This window comes from Antedon mediterranea, chromosome 5, assembly GCF_964355755.1.
Source record: "Antedon mediterranea chromosome 5, ecAntMedi1.1, whole genome shotgun sequence".
Classification (NCBI taxonomy): domain Eukaryota; kingdom Metazoa; phylum Echinodermata; class Crinoidea; order Comatulida; family Antedonidae; genus Antedon; species Antedon mediterranea.
The window spans coordinates 10,395,124-10,414,869 of NC_092674.1; the positions used below are offsets into that span (position 1 = coordinate 10,395,124).

General features: G+C 33.5%; 2 protein-coding genes across 2 annotated transcripts in view; one reads left to right on the top strand and one right to left on the bottom strand.

The window, feature by feature from the left end:
* LOC140050293 (uncharacterized) overlaps positions 1-19,157 on the bottom strand; it is a 33,867-nt gene extending 14,710 nt beyond the window's left edge. The window contains exons 1-8 of the mRNA XM_072095416.1: positions 19,073-19,157; positions 18,943-18,979; positions 18,379-18,461; positions 17,134-17,278; positions 16,907-17,008; positions 14,768-14,962; positions 12,361-12,503; positions 10,654-10,753 (exon numbers count right to left, since the gene is read on the bottom strand). Coding sequence (XP_071951517.1) covers positions 10,654-10,753; positions 12,361-12,503; positions 14,768-14,962; positions 16,907-17,008; positions 17,134-17,278; positions 18,379-18,461; positions 18,943-18,979; positions 19,073-19,149 — 882 coding nt within the window. The 5' untranslated portion in view covers positions 19,150-19,157. The remainder of the gene's footprint in view (positions 1-10,653; positions 10,754-12,360; positions 12,504-14,767; positions 14,963-16,906; positions 17,009-17,133; positions 17,279-18,378; positions 18,462-18,942; positions 18,980-19,072) is intronic.
* On the top strand, positions 937-9,740 carry LOC140050294 (uncharacterized). The gene is made up of 2 exons (XM_072095417.1): positions 937-1,034; positions 6,729-9,740. Exon 2 carries the CDS (start codon positions 6,837-6,839, stop codon positions 8,217-8,219), a length of 1,383 nt encoding a protein of 460 aa, XP_071951518.1. The 5' UTR covers positions 937-1,034; positions 6,729-6,836; the 3' UTR covers positions 8,220-9,740.
* Positions 19,158-19,746: the final 589 nt, after the last annotated feature.

Consider the following 19,746-nt stretch of genomic DNA (forward strand, 5'->3'; position numbering starts at 1 on the left):
AAATTCATGTTTTTTCGTCTCGATTTCTGTTACAAATATTTGATTTATGTACAATTAACCAAATATTATATTTAAAATTCATGCCTGTACCTGAGCTTTGAAGATTTGCTATTTAATCAAATTTGAACCATTTGTATGCATATACTGTGTAGGTTGCCTGCATATAAAGGCTCGGGGTATCTTAATTGGGACGGCTTTTTTTCATCTTTGGCTTTAGGTCAGTCTACACCGCAGGAAACGGGTCATTCCGCTGATGAAGTCAGTCAGTTTTTCTTCAATTTGTTTTATCTAACTTTGTTCACAGAAGGTGACAGACTACAGACATGAACTCTAGTTTTTACAAAAACCTATCAACACCAAACTTTGTTATACCATTTCTTCATTTTTAAATATCATGTTTATGCTTTACATAAAATTGCAAGAGAAAAGATATTTTACATTGTGAGAAGTTACCTCTTATATTTAGTTATGGGCAAAAGTAAATAAAGGCTTTTGCTACACCTCCTTTTAGTAAGAAAAACGATATTAAAAAGGCTAACCCATCTAAAGCAACCATCTCTTTAATGTCACTATCAATAGCACCCTCTATAGCCAGTTAGCTTGGGAAATGAAAGTGAATAAAAGTGCATGACACACGATTGGTTAGAAAAATTACCAAAATAAAATTGTTGGAATTTCAAATCGAAAAAGTTGTCACAATTGTAATGTACTGGTGTTAAAATAACAGAAATAAAAAAACATACAAAACATTCATAGAAACAATAAATAATATTTTCTATAAATCCCAACAGAGTAGTTTACCCTATAAACAAATGGAATAATCTAAAAACACCTCCATTCAGTACTAACACAAAGAGTAGTGGAATCGTGAACAATATCTGTGACTAATGCAAAATAGCACACGAACCACTTTCCATTTCCTCACACGCTTGTGTGAATAATACACGCTGCATTAGTACAAGAAAAAACAGGCCGGCACTGGGTGACAGATACCATGTGGTACACACAGCACGGTAAGAACATGGATTTACTGGGTAAGTATGGGTAGTGATGAGGGGGTTGAATAGGCTTAGGAATTAAAGACGTAGTTGGTTTATTGTGATGTAAATCAGCTTGGAGACTGGTCTTGTCAGCACCTATTGTGTGAGGACTTGAATTAAAAAAGAATAGGTTTAAAGCTGAATGTAAACAGGAGAGACAATGTTTGGATAACGGGTAAAGTTGGCATTTTTATCATTCAACATTTAAGTTTAATAAACGTATTGCTGCTATTGATAAACGGTACATTGAATTTAAGTAAGTTTTTAAAATTGAAATTTTCATAATTTATATAAAAATCTCTTAAGAAAAAAAATATATAGTACGTAATTCATAATTAAAAAGTTACAAACAATCATAAAATTACTCATATAATATTTGGATAATCTCCAGGGGCTTATTAGGATGTGTGTAATAAGACATTATTACTGTACAAGGGCAACCAACTTTTTCATGAGTAATAAACTCAATTGACCAATATTATTAGAGTTACATTATCTCAAAATATCTACATTATTCATTAATGAGTTTTGAACTATAAATGCAAATTGTTTGTACTGTTTTAACACATTTAGATGAACTTATCTAATGGCGGACGATTATTTTATATGAGTACACATTAAAGGTATATCCAGTGGTACAGTGTGGGGTTGAGCATGCTTGCATTGTAAAACCTACAAGTCTTGGCTGTGGAACAGCATAGTTGTCATGACAACAATAACTAATATCTAAACCTCATACAAAACATGGGTTTGTCAACAGACCAACTACCTATTGGATAAAAATCATCAACAATCATAAAATAGTACTGTAGTGTAAAACAAAAACTTTCTGCACGCCTAATATGGCGCACCAGAAATGGCCTATCCTACTATAACAATATTTCACATTTTGCCTACAGTACATACGAACAGATTAAGGTATATTTTGTACTAACTATAATACAAAATCTGGTAAATTTGGCTAGATAATCTTCGATCCTATGTACAGTATCATGTGAGCTAGTTAAAAATTAATTCCAGAATGTCCATTATTCAGGGGACACCACTATTCAAGGAAATCCTTAATTAAGGGGACACTTTGTTGAATCTCAAAGGTGTTCCTAATAGAGGTCTACAACGTACGGCTTTCTCATTAATTAATGCATTTAAAAAACCAAAAATGAACTGTTGAATTATTCATGTGGTACATATTAAATGTATCGCGTTGATAAAATGAAGTTTCTAATTAGATCATTCTAATTAATACCTCTTAATTCGTTTTTAATTATTAGGATAGAACCGTCAATTTAAATGACCCAAAGGATCTAAATCTAGGCCACCAGGGAATTGAACATAAGACTTCTAGATTTGATAACCCTGCTCTAATACCATAAACCTGTCATTCTAACATACAAACACATCACCAGGGAGAAGGTACATTACTAAACACTAACGTTTCTGGGTTGAAATTAGGAGAAACGAAAGAAAGCAATTTAACCCGTACTGTAGATTTAATGGACAAGTACGCCTAAAGAAAAACAAATATCACCTTTGACCTAAAAAAATGTCTTATCTTTCAAATTAATTTCTCTCTGTATTATTAGTAAATGTACAAACAGTAGTATATTGATTCTTTGGACTTATTACTCAAAAGCAATTGAAGTCAATTTGAAATGATTGGTTAGCAACCAAGGAGATCTTGTCGTGGTTTATAACTTGTGTAATTGCAATAAGTATATGACTCCTTCAACAAATACATTTCTAAATTGTGCTATTTCCCCATTCCGGGTTCTCCATTCAATACAAGATCATAAATTATTTCTGATAAAAATCAAATACAATTATTGGTGAAATTAATAAAAATAAAAGATATCTTTAGAACAAAATTATATCACTGTGTAATAAAACACGGTCTGAAATGATTTTGGGGTAATGAAAATAAAAAAATTCCCAACAGTTGGACCACTAAAAAGTGCATAAACATTTAAAACGAATTAAAATCCTATTGAAGAAAAACAGAGGATTAATCAGAGTTGGTTAATACTGCAAGTCAACAATGTATAATTTACAACAATATGAAAATTAAATGATAGTTCATGTATTGTTAGCTTTCTGAAAAGATGCACATGTTCAGCTTTTGTTTCAGTGTCGTGTAAATTAATTAGGTCATTTTATGCGCTAGAATAGTCATCTTTAGTCATCATGATGGCCTATAAAACCACATAAAACACAAAGATACGGGCCTGTACAGTGCTTCCACTTAATCATCTACCAAATGACGTCATCACGATTAGTAAAGTTCGTGTTAAATGACGAAACAAGTACATTTCAATTGAATAATTATCCTGCGAATAATATGGCAGGCACAGATTATTCCGGACTTGTTTACGATGCGGCGCTAAGTGGTTTTGGGCATTACCTTTTTCGATAGTGCCACAGTACAGTTGAAGTATCCCCCGCAGACTGTTATACGACACATTCTTTAACCAAAACCCCTGGGGCCCGCTGCTCAGGTGTCGGATACTGAACCATTTGCAATTTTATTAACAAGTACAGTATAATTAAAGTCTAAAAAGAATGCGTATAGTATTCTAATAAAGGCAAGTATTTTCGCAGAAAAAAAACCCAATGTTTTTGCCATCACGGTACTAATATGTTTAACACTTCATTTGATACCAATACTTTATTTTACTATAAATGTTTATCAGGTTAAAGTACTAGAGAAATCATCTTGGTGAAGAACACATTTATTAAAAGGTGAATTCTTTCCGTCATATAATAATTTTTTATTTAAAATAATTTTTGGAAAAATTTGCAAATTCATTTTCAATAAACATCAGGAACAAATTCCTTTGTTATAGTAATTTACGAGATGAACTTGTTCGGAAACAACTAGTTCAAATAACTCACTAATATTTACAAGTAGGTCTCAGTGATAATAACTGCCCAGGTACAGCCTGGCACAGACAACTCATAAATATTCATTATTACATACTCATGAATATTCATTTCATGTACCTGGGAGCTACTAGAAGCAATTAAAACAAAACCACAGCTTTACAATGGATCTAGAAAATTACATTTAGGACTTGATATCACAGGTGGCTTCCAAATTGCAAACCTAAGATTAAGAAGTGTGGGGATATAAAGGTCATAGTTCAACTACCACAGACACGGACCTAAAATCATCAACATACAAGAGAAATGCTAGCAAAACATAAGATCACCAGCGTGGATAGTATTAGTAGGAAATCGATATCGGATGTTAATTTGCATAAATTAGGGACAGCCGCCGCGTTAACATACTAGCCGTATTAGAACGAGTGAGTAACTGACACGATTAACAGTAAATAATCTCGTAAGTTATTAATTTTCTTCATAAAGAAAGGAAAAGCTGTTTGGAACTCTAAAAAGGTCAGTTTACTCTACAGCATTTGACTTTAAACCAAATCGTAAAATTCAATTACAGCATGATCAAGTATGTTGAATGCTAGCACAAGGAATGGATAGATTCTAACAGGAAATTGTACACATCAGAATGTGATATTGTAGTTCATCGGTTGTTAACATTACGGCGAAATTGAGGTTAGGAATTGTCTTTCTCAAATAAAATATTAATGATTAATAAATAAAATAGACAACAAACAGGAATTAGTATTATTATTATTGAAAAATGTTTGTAAAAAAAAAATCTATGGGCACACTGAGATGTATGAAAGTGCAATACTAACATTACTGACTACAGGACACCATTATAAGGGACACATTCCCATGAAAAAAACATGATAAATGTGTTGTTTTAACGCTACATACATACACCTATTCAGGGGACACTTGATAGAGGTGGTTCTATTGTATTTACTCTGTATGTAAAGTACGGTCTGCTTGCATACAGATAAAAGAATAAAAAACTTTAGAAAAATTTTGAGTAATGCTTCAACACTGGAGAATGAGGTATACAATAAGCTTGTGTAAGTAAGTCTGTGAAATGACTAAATTTGACATGGCATTGGGATAAACACCAAAAAACACATGTAAAAATATATACCGTACTAGGGAAACTAACATTGATATCTGCCATTATCTAAAAACAATCGCAAAATGGAAATATTGAGACAACGTAGAAATAATGGACATTCTTTACACAAAAAAAGAAATTTAAAATATATAATTTTTAAAAGCATGTGAAGTATGCATCCTAGCAACTGTGATTCATAAATACTATTTAATTTCTCTTTGTAAGAACACCATAAAACCACAACATTTGAAGATCAGCTATTGTACTATACTATTGCTGGCTTCACACTTTCAGTTCTATTCAATACACTAAAAAGAATTCAAAGGAACTCACAATTAAACCAGGTGAAATCATGTAGTATTCCTACCATCATGTACTTTCAGTTCTATTCAATAAACTGTACACAAATATTTCTTTTTTAATAGACCGAGAAATTAAAATTCCATTAAATATTAAATACCAACCTAAAAGGTCATCCTTATAATCAAGAAGGTTATAATTATTACAGGGCATTAACGTTCATTGAATGTTAACTGTCAAATTCTCTACGGGAAATAAACTGATAAAACGTTTAAATAAAATAATGGTGTGAATTACTACCGTAAGTAATCAGTACTCAGGCTAATCTACCTTAATTAAATGAATATCTAGATATCTAAATATAACAGGAATTTATTGACTTAATGTGTCAATAATATGGCTATTCTGTAGACACACACAATTCCTGGGTCAGATGCACTGGATATATAGGTGCAACCCAATGAAATTGTAACAATGAGCCAAATCAACGATTTACATAAAAATCACCTTAACAATTTTTTAAGTTTACTTATAATATCCCATGATACATTATATCTTGGTCAGTTTAATAAGTTTAAAAGATAATAGGCTAGGAGGAAAATTTGAATTGCCTTCAATCTGTCTAGCAAGAGCAGGAACATACAGTACTCCTATCAGTATCATACTTGAATGGGTTAAAGATAATATTTAGGACAAGGTACGTTTTAGGAAATTTAAATATATTTAGGAGTGGGTTTCTCTCTCCTTGATATGAATCAATGAGGGAAAGGTAAGCTAACAAGAAGCTTTCACAGCCCCTATCATAAAAGATACTGACTAATATATATAATAAATAATAGTCTAGGAGTAAAAGGGTTAGGCAGAGGACCTAAACCAAGAAACAGCTTACAAGAAGAAGGATTTACCCTTCACAGCTCTTATCAGACAAGATATATTGACTAAAATATTTAATAAATAATAGTCTAAGTAAAAGAGTAAGACAGAGAACCAATAAACAGGCTTTCACGACACAGGATAATTGTCACTAAACAACATATTATAAATATATTTCATAGGTATTAATCATCTACATGTACTCTCCCATTTCCTAAAACCTGTTTCATAAGATCCCACTCTTTACACAAACCTGTTTGACTCAATCGTATTCAATTTCATTAAGGCCCTTTTCCTCAACCTGTTTCCTCCAATCTTAATTTACCCTAATCAAACTTCTGTTTCACATATTATAGTAAGACAATTTAATACCTTGATAACGTTTCCAAAAATATCTTTTCATTTCTTCAATATGTGAATTTGTAAACAAATTGGAATGACTACTAATTATTTCTTTTATAATTGTAATAAAATTAATTAATAATATCATAAAACATCCTTATTTCATTTTTTTCCAGATGTAGCAATCGTCGATGAAGTTTAACAAGTACAGAACGTCTTGCAAATAATGTTATCCCCTTTAATTTGAAGCAACTATTTGTAATTACATCTACTGTATCACCATCATGGATTTAGTGACTTTTCAAAACCTGATGTTGAAGGCAGTTTTGGTTTTGCTATTATTACAATGGAGCGAGAGTAAATCACTTACCAGCTGGATTTGTCCGAAATCTTGCGTTTGCACACCTGAAGGTACTGCATATTGCAATACGCAAAACATTATATCAGTTACACCAACAATACCATCCAAAAACTCGCAAACTAATTTATTTATAAAAGGACAGAATTTATTCGATAAAAGAAAACATCGTACCAACAATAAACTGCGAACCCTATTCAAGGACGTTTTACAGCAAATGCCAACTTCTAATATTATTGATATTTCAAATAATAAGTTACACTGCGATTGTGAAATACTATGGCTTAAAAAATGGCTTATAGACAACGAAACAAATAAGATTTTACTTAGTAATACTGATTATATATGTTACAGTCCACCGATTTTAAAAGGTCAAAGGGTAAAGGATATCGATAGTGCGGTTTTAAATTGTCCTGTTGAGGAACATACAAGATGGCGTAGAAAAGCGAGTCGAAGACGTAGGCCACGTACTTACACGTCAAAACCGCTTGATCTGTGTTTTGTGAACCATTGCAAAAATAACGGTACTTGCGTTTTACAGGATGGACAATCTTTATGTATGTGTCCGTTAAGTTACACGGGGGAAATTTGTGAAATAAGGTCAGAACCACACCTGCAGATTTACGCTAAACAGTTAATTGACAGGTCATCAGTCCAAGTTAATTGGACACTAGACCGTGAAGCCCAGGACATACAGTTTAAGTTAGAGACTAAAACGGCAGACGGAATACGCTTGATTCAATCGCAAATGCTGCCAGGACAGATGCGACACGTGATAGTAGCAGGTCCATTTCTCACAACGCGTGTACGAGTATGTCTGTATATTTACGAGAACAACATTATAACAAATATTTTATCATGTAAAAAGATTTACATAGATGAACGAGGATATGGTTTGCCGCCCCCAAGTGATTTACCAGACGACAAAATTTATAACCCATACGATGCATCAAATTTTAACGAAGTCATCGATAAGGCAAGTATAGCGCTAGGAAGTATAATCGGTCTTTGTGGGCTGCTTATACTAGGACTTGCAATTGCGTACAAAAACCGACAAATTGATTCCGATACCAACGCAAATATGGCAGCTGATATGAATGGATTAGGTTCCGCGTATGGAAATAACACGATCATACAGTTGCAGACAATACGTGAAAGTTATGAAGAGGAAGTGCAAGAAGCGACGTTGGCGGATGCGAGTCAAGTTCCAATCGTGGCCGAATCGTGTTTAGATGGACAACCACCAAGTCCCCACTTGAGAATCGAATTAGTCTCCACAAAGGTAGAGTTCTTTAACAAATCAAAATGAATATTCTTCCATCAGAATAAAGAATTTTTCGACAATTGAAGGAAGTATACACAACGTACTTACAGTTATAATCAACTACTGACTTTGATCTATATTCTAATAACAATAAAATTACCAGATTGTTAATTTGTCATAGACACAAATAATGCGACTCAACGCAGCAAAATTAAGTTATAAAAATGATATTGCTGGGTTTGAACACCGACATTTAATACCGCTTAATTATAAAACAAAGGTCAAATGTCATCTTGATTGAGCTTGTGTAATATGTATATAAAATGTAAATAAAATGTTTTAAATATTAAAATTAAGCATGGTTTCCACTAGGGGTGCAACACAAATAATTTTTCACTGTTTTGGTGAAATTATTTTATTGAATGTGTCCCATTGTGAACTGAGCTTAAAGGAATTGAGATATACTAAGAAGATATTATTTTGTAAATTGGTTGCTTTTTATTAAATGTATGTTTGGTCTATATTGTGTCTTCAGGCTAGACTAAAAAATATTTGTATATTTTTTGTAATATAATTTGTTGTCATGATATATATAATAACTATCTTTACCAATAAAGGGCAATCCTTAAATATTTATTGACTTTATTGAAAAATTTAGTATTTAATAAAGTTTCAAAAGCAGAAGTTTGAAAGGTACTAAACTATATATTATCACTGTATATTTATTTTAGGGCAGTTTAACCGTGTTCAATTAGGAGGATCCTAGCCAGAATATGAAATATAATAAATATTTTTGAAATACTTTCCCTTTACAAACTAACAATGTACTGATATCATATAGTCATACCCTACTGTAGCTTGTGGACAGTAGGCGGCTGATTGCATGGTTTTCACACACACAATGCATTGACACAATTAAAAATATTTACATCACAATAACATTATGGCATCAATAACTTTGTTAATTTATGAGCAGACAAATAAAATGTTTTCGACACTTCGATGTCCAAAAAGCATCCATATAAACTCATTTTAGGGATGATATTGAAAGTTGATTGTAATGTGTCTTAATGATCTCATCATTGAGGGATAGTCTACAAAATTAATAAATTTTGGAAACATACAATTTGTGTTTTGTATCTCCTTTTATGAAGTCTTGCCAATTTTATTATAATCTTTAACCTTTACTATGAAATGATCTTGACAAAACTGATTATCATGCAAATTCTTTTCTAGCGCAAGAATCAATATGTGGGTTTACTATTTTCGATAGGGGACAAAACAGGGCTTTTGTTGATGATAATTTAGAGGGTTGACCAATTTTATTCATTTACCTGTCAGTTCAAACAGAATGTGTGCACAAAAGCGTCACAGACCAAAAACGCACAAAGGGAGAGGGCACAGTAAATATGTAAAGTTGACACAGGAAAATATTGAATGCTGTGGGCCTGAAATAAACTAGAATATAAAATTCAATGTCGTCTATGTTTAATTGGATTTTAATTTAATATGAAAGAACATTTTGTTTAAAAGCATGGCATTTTTACCTGCTTTTATTATCTTGCTACCTATACTTGGGTATTGCTAAACACCGCAAACCTCCAAAAAAACATAGCAAACCCCACCGAACCAGTGGGCCGAACACTACATGATTCAGTCACTTTTAGGTTGGTTCGGTGGGGTTTGCTATATATTTTTGGAGGTTTGCAGGGTTTAGCAATCATTTTTGACCAAAAAATGATGTTTTACCCCAAAAATAAGTAGTTAGTAAAAATTTGTTTGCTATGTTTTTTTTTAGGTTTGCGGTGTTTAGCAATACCCACCTATACTTTGAAATTGAGATTTTAATGTTATAGGAGTTTTTAAGCCCTTTTTAACAATTATTTGTGATGTCTCTAAATATAATTGTTTTTTTCAATTAGGTAGTCCTCCCTCTAGAGGCAGAAAACCCATATTCCTAGATTCATTGACTGTAGCAGTCAGCTTTCCTTACATTTTACCATCGAAAAATACATACCCAGCCAATTGGACAAGTTTTGTATTTACTTATATAGGCCAAAAAAAGTTCGGTTCACGCCCAAGATTGAATTTTATTATATGTGTGGCTTTTACTAACTACAGTACAGTAGTACATACCAAAATACAAGAACGGTTGTCTAAAGGTTATTGACCTCGGAGAATTTGATGGACGCGATGGTACAATTTCGATTGTTATCCTTACCGAATGTTACTTTTTATAAATAAAAAAAAGTGAAAAAGAAAAAGGTCAGCTCCTTTTTGATAAGGAGGAATTAGAGAAAAATGTGATAAAAGTGGGGTAAAAAATTTTTTTCAATCGAGCTCCTTGAAAATTTAAAGGGAGCTATTAAATGCTCTTCTCTTGTTTCTTTACATAAGGATCTGTTAAACAGCAAAAAGTAACTTATAGCGTACAATTGCTATTAATAGATTATACATTTATAATTCTTTCTAGACTTACCTTGTCCGAGGTTCTGTTCCAAACGGTGACTTTATGCCCTGATTTCACCAGATTCATAGCCATTCCTTTACCCATTATGCCAAGACCAACGAAGCCAATCCTAAATTAATGCAAATGTATAACATTTAACAATAGAAGTACAGTTAGGGTTTTCATTAACACTTTGACTGCCAGAGGTTTTTCCAGTTAGAAACTGCCACCGCCAGCGTTTTTAGCCAAATTCGATGTTTTTATTAAAGCTGATTGAAACCATGTATGTGATCTGATTTATATGTAATTTAGACTAAAATAATCATAAAGATTTTAGCTTTACAATGGTACCAAGAACGATTTTTAAATCGCAATATGTAAATAATAGTAAAATGAAAGTAACCCACTTTTTGAATTTTTCGTAGTTTCGCGCAAGAAAGTCGAGATAATCGCGATTTTGTGCAAGACATCACAATATGAAAATATCGCCCGGTGAGATCAACAAACAACGAAAAAGTTACTTACACGGCACTGATAGGCCTATAAAAACAAGTTATCACTATCGAAAAATGTATTACATTTTATAAATCATAAATCTTACATCAATGTTTCGCCAAAATCCACATAGTAAAGACACCAGGCCTAGTTAACCAGGCCTAAAGTTGGTCCGGAACCGTTTTACGACTAGGGCTAGGCTAGCCTAGTACTACTAGCCTAGGCCTAGGAGATAGTAAACTGATGATAATAACCATACCATTTCAAAACAAGTTTGTTGCGTGAAACTCGGTCACTTTCAGTAAAACACCAAAACAATTAGGGTATACATACAATAATAAAATTAAAGACTTCATATTGAAAATGACTCCATTATTTTTTATTCAGATAACAAACAAACATGTCAATCCACAAAAACCTTTGTAATGCTTCGGCGGCATAGCTAGCGCGCGACCGATACACAATGCGCCAAGCCATCGCTCTACGCGCTACTGTGATGCGCGGTGTTTGTTATTTCGACAGGTACCATTTTGACAGTCGTTCGTAACCAGATTAGTTACTTTCAAATTGGAAAATATTGACGGTCCAGACCGAATATAGTGTTCATATTTATAGTATATACCAATAATTAACCTATCTACCGGATTTCGTAAAAAAACGCGAAAAACGAAGATCTTCGTTTTTGGCAGTCAAGCGTTGTGTTTCCAAAAACGAAGATCTTCGTGTTTGGCAGTCAAAGTGTTAAGGCAGGCTTTTACTCTTACAAATTGCTGGCCTGGCCTACCACTTTCATATAGCCTATTAAAAATGTGGAGGTTACACACACCAGGGCATACACCATAGAAACACTGGTGTTATGTGTGTAACCTTTGGATATAGAAGGGGTAAGGCCAAGACAACCATCATACTTAAAGGCTAGGTTGTAACTGAACCCAAGTAAGCAGTGGGTACTGTATCAATGTGATTATTATCAATTGTGAATACTTATTGTCTATGGTTATTTCAATCTAATAGTGATATACATGCTTCATCTTTGCAAATTTGCATTGTTTGTGATGGTTTTCCTATAGGCAAAAAAATTAACTTTGCAGATAACTGAAAATAAAATAAATATACTTAAACACAAAAAAATATACCATATACATACATAGTTTGCTTCAACGTGTTTGTTATTTACGAACTTGTGATGTTACCTAAAAGTCAACTTTGTTAAAATAAAGGAAATTACAAAATGGTTGTTACTTTTTTGTTGTGGGTGTGATGGCCGGATGTTGTCCATCAGCATTGTTAGCGTTGACTTGCTTGTGTTCAAATAAGATCTTATACATTCTGTCCATGTCCATCTTGGGTTTCCTCTTTGCTGGTGTTATGCCTTGTTCAAACGGCTAAAAACAACAAATTACAAACAATTTTACAATAAATATACATTAAAAAATACATATTTGTTTGGAAAAGCACACTTTCCTACATGAGCATTTGTTTGGGTTCAGGATCATCTTATTAGGGAGATTTAGATTTTCAAGTTCAATATGCTATGCTATTATGTCATTTTTATTGTATGCGCATGTGCTAGGTGACTGGTACGTCAACAAATTTAAATCGTTGTTCAGTGGCATTTTGACGTTCTCTCTGTGACATGATTACCAGTATCATAACACTCCAAAAGTTTACCCAAAACCATGCCCGAGAATCTCCCAATGATTTTCAGTCAAATTATATTTAAAAACTCTGAATTATTGATTTGTATTGGTTATTTTAAATAAAGCTTTTAATAATACAGATTTTGGCCTGGGTCTTATCACCTAGTACGCCAGCCTTCATTCAGAAAATTAAGGATCTCGGCTAGACCTACGCTACACACCTAGCCTGACCTAAGCCTGTGTACTTCTTCCAGCCCAGGTTGATGGAATAGCACCACGGATGAGTGCTACTACAGAGATTACAAGGTCAGATCCAAACGCCATTATGTCATATGTTCACTGGCACAGTCCATCAGTTTTAAGGAGAGTGAGAGCGATTGCTCTCCTCCGCTCTCCTAAACTTGCTTCCCGGACCCAGCCTAGGCCTAGGCTAGTCCACATTTTGCACCATGTACTGTAGTAGGAGAGCAAATTGCTCTCCTCAGTATTCCAGGAGAGCAATTCATTGCTCTCCTGGATTTTTCATACGTGAAGGACTGCTGGCACATCAACCAACGTAAATTTCCACATAATCTAAGTTCTTCTATCTGTCGACTAGAACAGACGACTACGACCCAAAAGAAGGTAGGACCCATCTTGTCCCTTGTTGTACCCCTGTATGGACTGCAATCCAGTCAGATAGAGAGTTTCTGTAAAGCCCTTTCCCTAATAGCCAATGACTACTGTTTTGTAATCTCTCGAATTTAACCCTAATTAAAACATTTACGGACTGTGGTGATGATGACTGTGAACTAAAGTTAGGTGCAAAAGTTCAGTAGTGTTGACTAGTCTGGGTTAGTAAAAGAAAGAAAATACTTCTGCGCATAACCCTACATACACTACACATAGGTAGGTTGTAGGGCATAGCCAATGAAAAGTATTGTAATGTAATCTATTTGCGTATGCGCACATACCAAATGCGTTAAATTGGTGTAACGATACTGACTTTACATCAAAGTAACACAGAAATGCTTTCATACGTTCTGTACGTGTGAATCGGTTTACGTAAATGTTATAATTTTAAATTATTATATGAAATTTGTATTTTTGGATCTAATATCCCTTTCTACGTTTGCTAATTATGTAAACTATTAGTAAATTCTGAATGATCGATGAATTCACCTTTTTTTAAAAAACTATTGCTTACGAAAGAGAAATAAAAATAGTGTAATTGTTCCCAGGTGCCTAACGCTAGTTTTCTGCGACGAATTTGTTTGCTCGCTTTACTTTCTACTACAAGAGTGAATTGCTGCCATTTACATCCTGATCAACATAAACGCGTCATAACTAAATTCTTAAGGTCCAATTGAGAAATTTTTCACTTCACAAAAAAAAAGAAATGATTAAACAACTAATTTTGGTGAAAGAAAACCTCAAAGAACTAGAAAGCATAACCAGAAGGGGTTTTGGAAGATGGCAATACAAATGCACATAAGTTGACACTTCTGATTCACATAAATTAATTCATCTAGTGGGAAAATAATTTACTTTGGGTCTCTTGACATAAATAAATAATAACATTTTAGTCTAATTGTTACTCAAAATAAAACCGGTTTCTCATCTGGTGATCATTTGTGGTTGGATGTGTAATGGCCCTCTTTAGGGACTTAACGCTGGAGACCTTGGTCTTTTAAGCCTTTTCAACATATTTTAATGCCTGTTTGGGCCCTTCTTTTTTGGTACCGCCGTAAGCTCTGGATTTAGCCAGTAAGTGCTATACTTGAGCCATTCAGTGACATTCTGAAGCGAGGTCAAATTGAGACGGCATTTCAGTTAAAAATTGCTCCATGAAAAACCGTTTTACAAATCAGTTTTGACAATCAAGAATTGGGTTTTCGACAAAAATTTTAGAAATCAGAAACCCGATTTGTTTTCAATAGTATCATTTCTAGTGCAAGATTGTTTATGCAGGCAGAAGAAAGCCTTTTGCGCAAAATTTTAAAATAAAAAATTTAAATGTGTTACTATACCTTCTTTTTAGGAGTGTCCTTCTTGGGCGATCTTATAGGCCCATCTGAATCTCGAGAACTGATTGCTGGACGCCCTTTTTTCTTCGGGATTCTTCTTTTTAGGTCCACAATTTCCTGCGTTTCCGAATCATCACCGGAATCGTCAGTGAATTTTCGCTTTAATTGAGTTTTTTCGTCACTACTGCTCACCGACAACTGAAAAAAAAATATTACCATGGCAAGAAATGATCTCAAGCTGAGAAAATGCAGAAAGTAATACTAATTCAACGCTAAATTTCTTGATAAAAACTACTAACTTTTTTGTGTCTTGTGAGAAAAATAGAAGATTGGTAACTATTTACACTAATGCGCTTAAAGTTAACACATACCAAACTAAACCAATGAATTTAAAAAGCAAAGATCCTATTTGGGTTAATAATAATAAATGACAATGCCCTCATGGTGTTCATTTTCATTGACAACTTGTAAAAACATTAGCATATAGTGATAGTAAACAAATCGATCTTACAAAAAACTTTAGTTACATGCGTCGAGAACCTTATTTCTGATGAAATTGAAAGTTGTTTTAAAATAAGCAGGCTAGTCTCTAGGCCCAAGGTATCCCATGATTTTTTTAATACAATCTATTTTATGCGGCGTATTTTGTGTACGCGACACATGCGTTGTACACTTCCTAACAAAGCGTGTAGCAAAAAATTACGTTATGCAACTGTTTGCTGAACTACGCTAATATGCAAATGAGTAGAATGTTGACGTTAAGTTAACATGCTCCTGTGAAAGCTCCCAATTGCCACACAACTATACCAGTGAAATACAAATATTCTACTAAGTTGGGGCGAAACCGGTCAATTGTTAATCAAAGATTATTTTCTATTTGGGATATTGTGTATTAGACGAGGCAGGAAATATCAGGAAAGGGGATAAAGAAGTGTGTTTAGACGCTGGACTTGCTCTACAACAAACAAGGTATTTCAGACAAAATTGGAGGCCAAAGCTCCATTCCAACACTGGACATTATTTAAGCCCTGTCTAACACTATCAAACTTTATGTAACAAAAAAATGTTCCCTTATATCACACTTTTGATGTGCCCATATATGGACATGATGATATCACTACTGTATTTGGGCATATCACACTCAAACTAGTTTTATAGTGAAGGCAGAGCTTTTGTCCGTTCTGCTGAGATTGAAATTTTTTTAACGTATTAACTGTCATGATCAAAATGTTACTGCCATATTTTTTGGACATTAAAGACATTTTGTATTGTGTCAATTTTGTAATTATTTCAAGCTTCCTCTTTATACTCGTGACCATTAAATTTCCACAAAATAATATATAATATAACAATGCAGTATAAAAAAAATAAACCTCTGAAACTTAGCTACATTTATTCACAAAATTTTGTATTTGTTTAGTTAGATGTTGTTCTTCGATATCAATTATGTACAAGACCAAATATTTATGTCTGGAAGTGTTAAGTTATTTTCTTTTTTTAAAGTTGAAAGAATGTTCTTTCTAAAGAAATAAATCATTGTCATCATCGCCCAAATTTATATTGTTCTTCCTTATCCCACACCATAATATTCTAATAACTTTTTTAACTTAAACAGATCGATGCCGAACAATCAGCTTTCTGGCATAGGTAAACATTTAGAATTGATTATAGAGTTATTATATAATCACTACTACTCTAGAGAGTCAACTAACACAATTACAGCTCAAAATGCAAGCCAACATCCAATAGGCTACATCACAATCAACTTATCTGATCCCAGTTTGAAGCCACTCCTCACTATAAAGCCACATACCACTAATGTACACAATTGAATGATAACATAATCTAGCATATATAGGCTAACTTACTATATGAGCAATATGCCAAGGATAACCACAAGCGAATTCATTTACAACTTTTCTTAAAGGTGGCAATCTTGTTCATTTCATTTCTTTATTCGAATTCAAAACAAAATAACATTAAAAAAACAGTACAGGAATGAATTCAGGGTAGCACAAAAAAGTAACCAATGGTCAAACTTATTTCCATTGTGGCCCTTCTTTCAAGACAAACATAAACACAAGTCTTATTACTTTGGGAGTGGAGTTGTAATTTGTTAACCAAACGGCAACATTTTGTTACCTTTTTCACGCCAGAGAAGGCTTCTCTTGAATAGTCTTTCATGGGCCTAGCTTTTGGGAAAACGTCTTCATCATCATCTGGGTGATATGGTGAAAGGGTTTTCTGGGGAAAAAATCCCAAAAGTCAATAAAGAAAGTTATAGTACCTACTAAACAATACAACCATATACTGTATATATTAAATTATCAAAATCATTGTAAACAACAAAGAAATAAAAGGATGGATACCTTGTTGTCCTTTTCGTTCTCCTCATCCTTGATGGCCTCCTCGATAGATTCAATGGCCTTCTGAAATTTCACCCCTTTGGCAGCCTTTGACAACGCCGCTTTGTGCTCTTTGTACATCTTCAGACTTTCAACTTTGACCCAAGCACTGTTGGAAAAACCCCCATTAAAATCGTTATCTAAACTTTATCACTATATTATGTGGTAGGTTCTTAGAATTTTTTATTCAGTGTTACTATAAGGTTTAATAAGATTTTCATAGTTATTAAGTAAGTTTAATTCGGAACTTTATGGTAATAAAAAATGTAATTGGGCGATAATGCTGAATTGAATTAAAAGACACCCTTGGGCTGACTGAAGTAAATGCCAGATTTTCAAAAAAGTACTGGTATTTCAAATGTGCTTTTATTGGTGGAAAAAAAAAGTTGGCGCTGTTTGGACCTGAAGAACAGTTTGATATTGGGCTAGTCAATGGTTTGGCAACAATGTCAGAGTTCATCTCTAGGATGAGCTGTAATAAAACATTGCTTTGGACTTAAGCCAAGGTAACTAGCAGTCTAAGCTAAGACTTTAGTGAGCTCTTAGATTTAATAATAATTTAGGTAATATGTAATTTGCAATCTATTTTATTGTCAGAATCAGAAGATAGATATGTTTTGTACCTTAGTAGAATCATTAAATAATACAATCTGATAAATATATTTTAATAAATCATAATACAAGTTACGGTCTTCAAAAGTTTTGATTAAATAAATTGCATGCCATGTGCAGTGTCGAGAATCGGATACAGACAGACAACCCCATCAGACCAACAGTATGCAACCAAACCAATAGAATAGCACATTCTTTGTAAGAATAATTATTATAATAATGCACTTGTCAATTGTATGACCCACTATACGACCCCCGAGAGAGGTGAGTCATTTGTCCGATGTGCGTCATACTTTTGAATACCATGACGCACCCGTTCGTCAAAAAGGTGACTTACCTTTAGGTGACCATGACGCACCCATTTTGACGCACTGTGACCATGTTGTTTATGATATGGTGGGTGGTAAAGTGACGGACATTGACACACCTTGTTCATTGATGTGACGTACCATCTAGGTTTTTTGACGCACCCCTGCGTCAGTAATTATTTGTAAATGACGCACCCATGACGCACCTCTCCCGGGGTTCGTATAGTGAGTCATACAATTGACAAGTGCATAAGCAAGGGGGATCCCAAGAATCCAAGATGGTACTTACTGGTCCTCGGTACCAAAAAAGTAGACAAAGAAATGTTGCTTTTTAGCTGCTGGCTTCTTCACATTTTTCCATGGTTTCACAATCTGTAGAAAATAGTGTAAAAATGTTGTTTTAATCCCAAAAAACTAATTCAATAATCTATAATATATAGGGTACTGTATGCTTTATTAGAATAGAAGATATTGATGGTATATTGAGAGGTTAGTTAAATATTATTTAACTAATGACCCAAGAATCAATGTTTTTTATTTTACTACTCGATTATTTCCCAATTACAGCTTACAAAGTTGTTCATATTCATTAAACAAATTACAAAAAAAAACAGTCAATTTCAATACAAAATCCTATTAATCCACACCCAAAAATTAATCGTAATTATCTAAAAAATGCTTTTATATTTTTCTTATTTTCTAAGTTCATAAATTTCACTAATTTAACAACAAAATGCAATCTTATCCACAACAATCGCAGTAAGCCGGTGTTATAAGGCCTCATAAACGCTTTCTAGGCCACCCGGCTTCGCGGCCAAATTCAATCAAACAACGAGAATAATAATCCACTTACCCGGCCAGGCCACGCTGGGAAACTGCTCATTTTGGCCCTGCAAAAATGAAAACAATAAAGCTGTTAATGTTCCAATTTCAGTATATTTGCAGTGTATGTGTAATAATAATGAAATATTGTTACTACTTACCACACCAAATCTCCAATAACAAACCCAGAATCGGATTTTTGTTCATCTTGACTACCTGCTTTCTGTTCTTCCGCCATGATAGCTAGCGTTGGTTTTCAATTTTTAAGCGTGGGTCGAGAGCCACCTATAGTTTCCCTAAAAATTCAAAATCAACAAACCCTTGCAAGTTGTGATATTAACAAATTTCGATATAGCGCCATCTATAAAGTTAATAAAATAACCTTTTAATTATAATTACGGTATTATTAGCACCACTAGCGTATGAAATAAATAAATAAATCATACTTAACAAAAAAAACCGACAAAACACCAAATAATATAAGGGTATAAATGTTTACAGGCTTTTAATTAACACACATATGTATTTTTTTGCATAAAATTCATGTGAAGCGTCAGTTTTTTGTGGGGCATGTAGCCTAATTTTAAGTTTCTTATGGTGTCATTTTATGATAGACAGATGAACACAACATTCAATCTTACTGTCTAAATTCTGAATAAAGCAATTATTACAACAGCCTAGACATTTATATGCTGTTCAAATACATTACTCTACACCAGAAATTGTTTGAATAAGTCCACTTACCTCTCTACTCTACACTATCAAACTTTATGCGACAAAAATTGTGATGAGCCCATATATGGACACGATGTCATTTCACTACAATATTTGGGCA

What these genes read in the sequence shown, in the direction of transcription:
- LOC140050294 (XM_072095417.1), top strand. Translation starts at nt 6,837, where the DNA reads ATGGATTTAGTGACTTTTCAAAACCTGATGTTGAAGGCAGTTTTGGTT.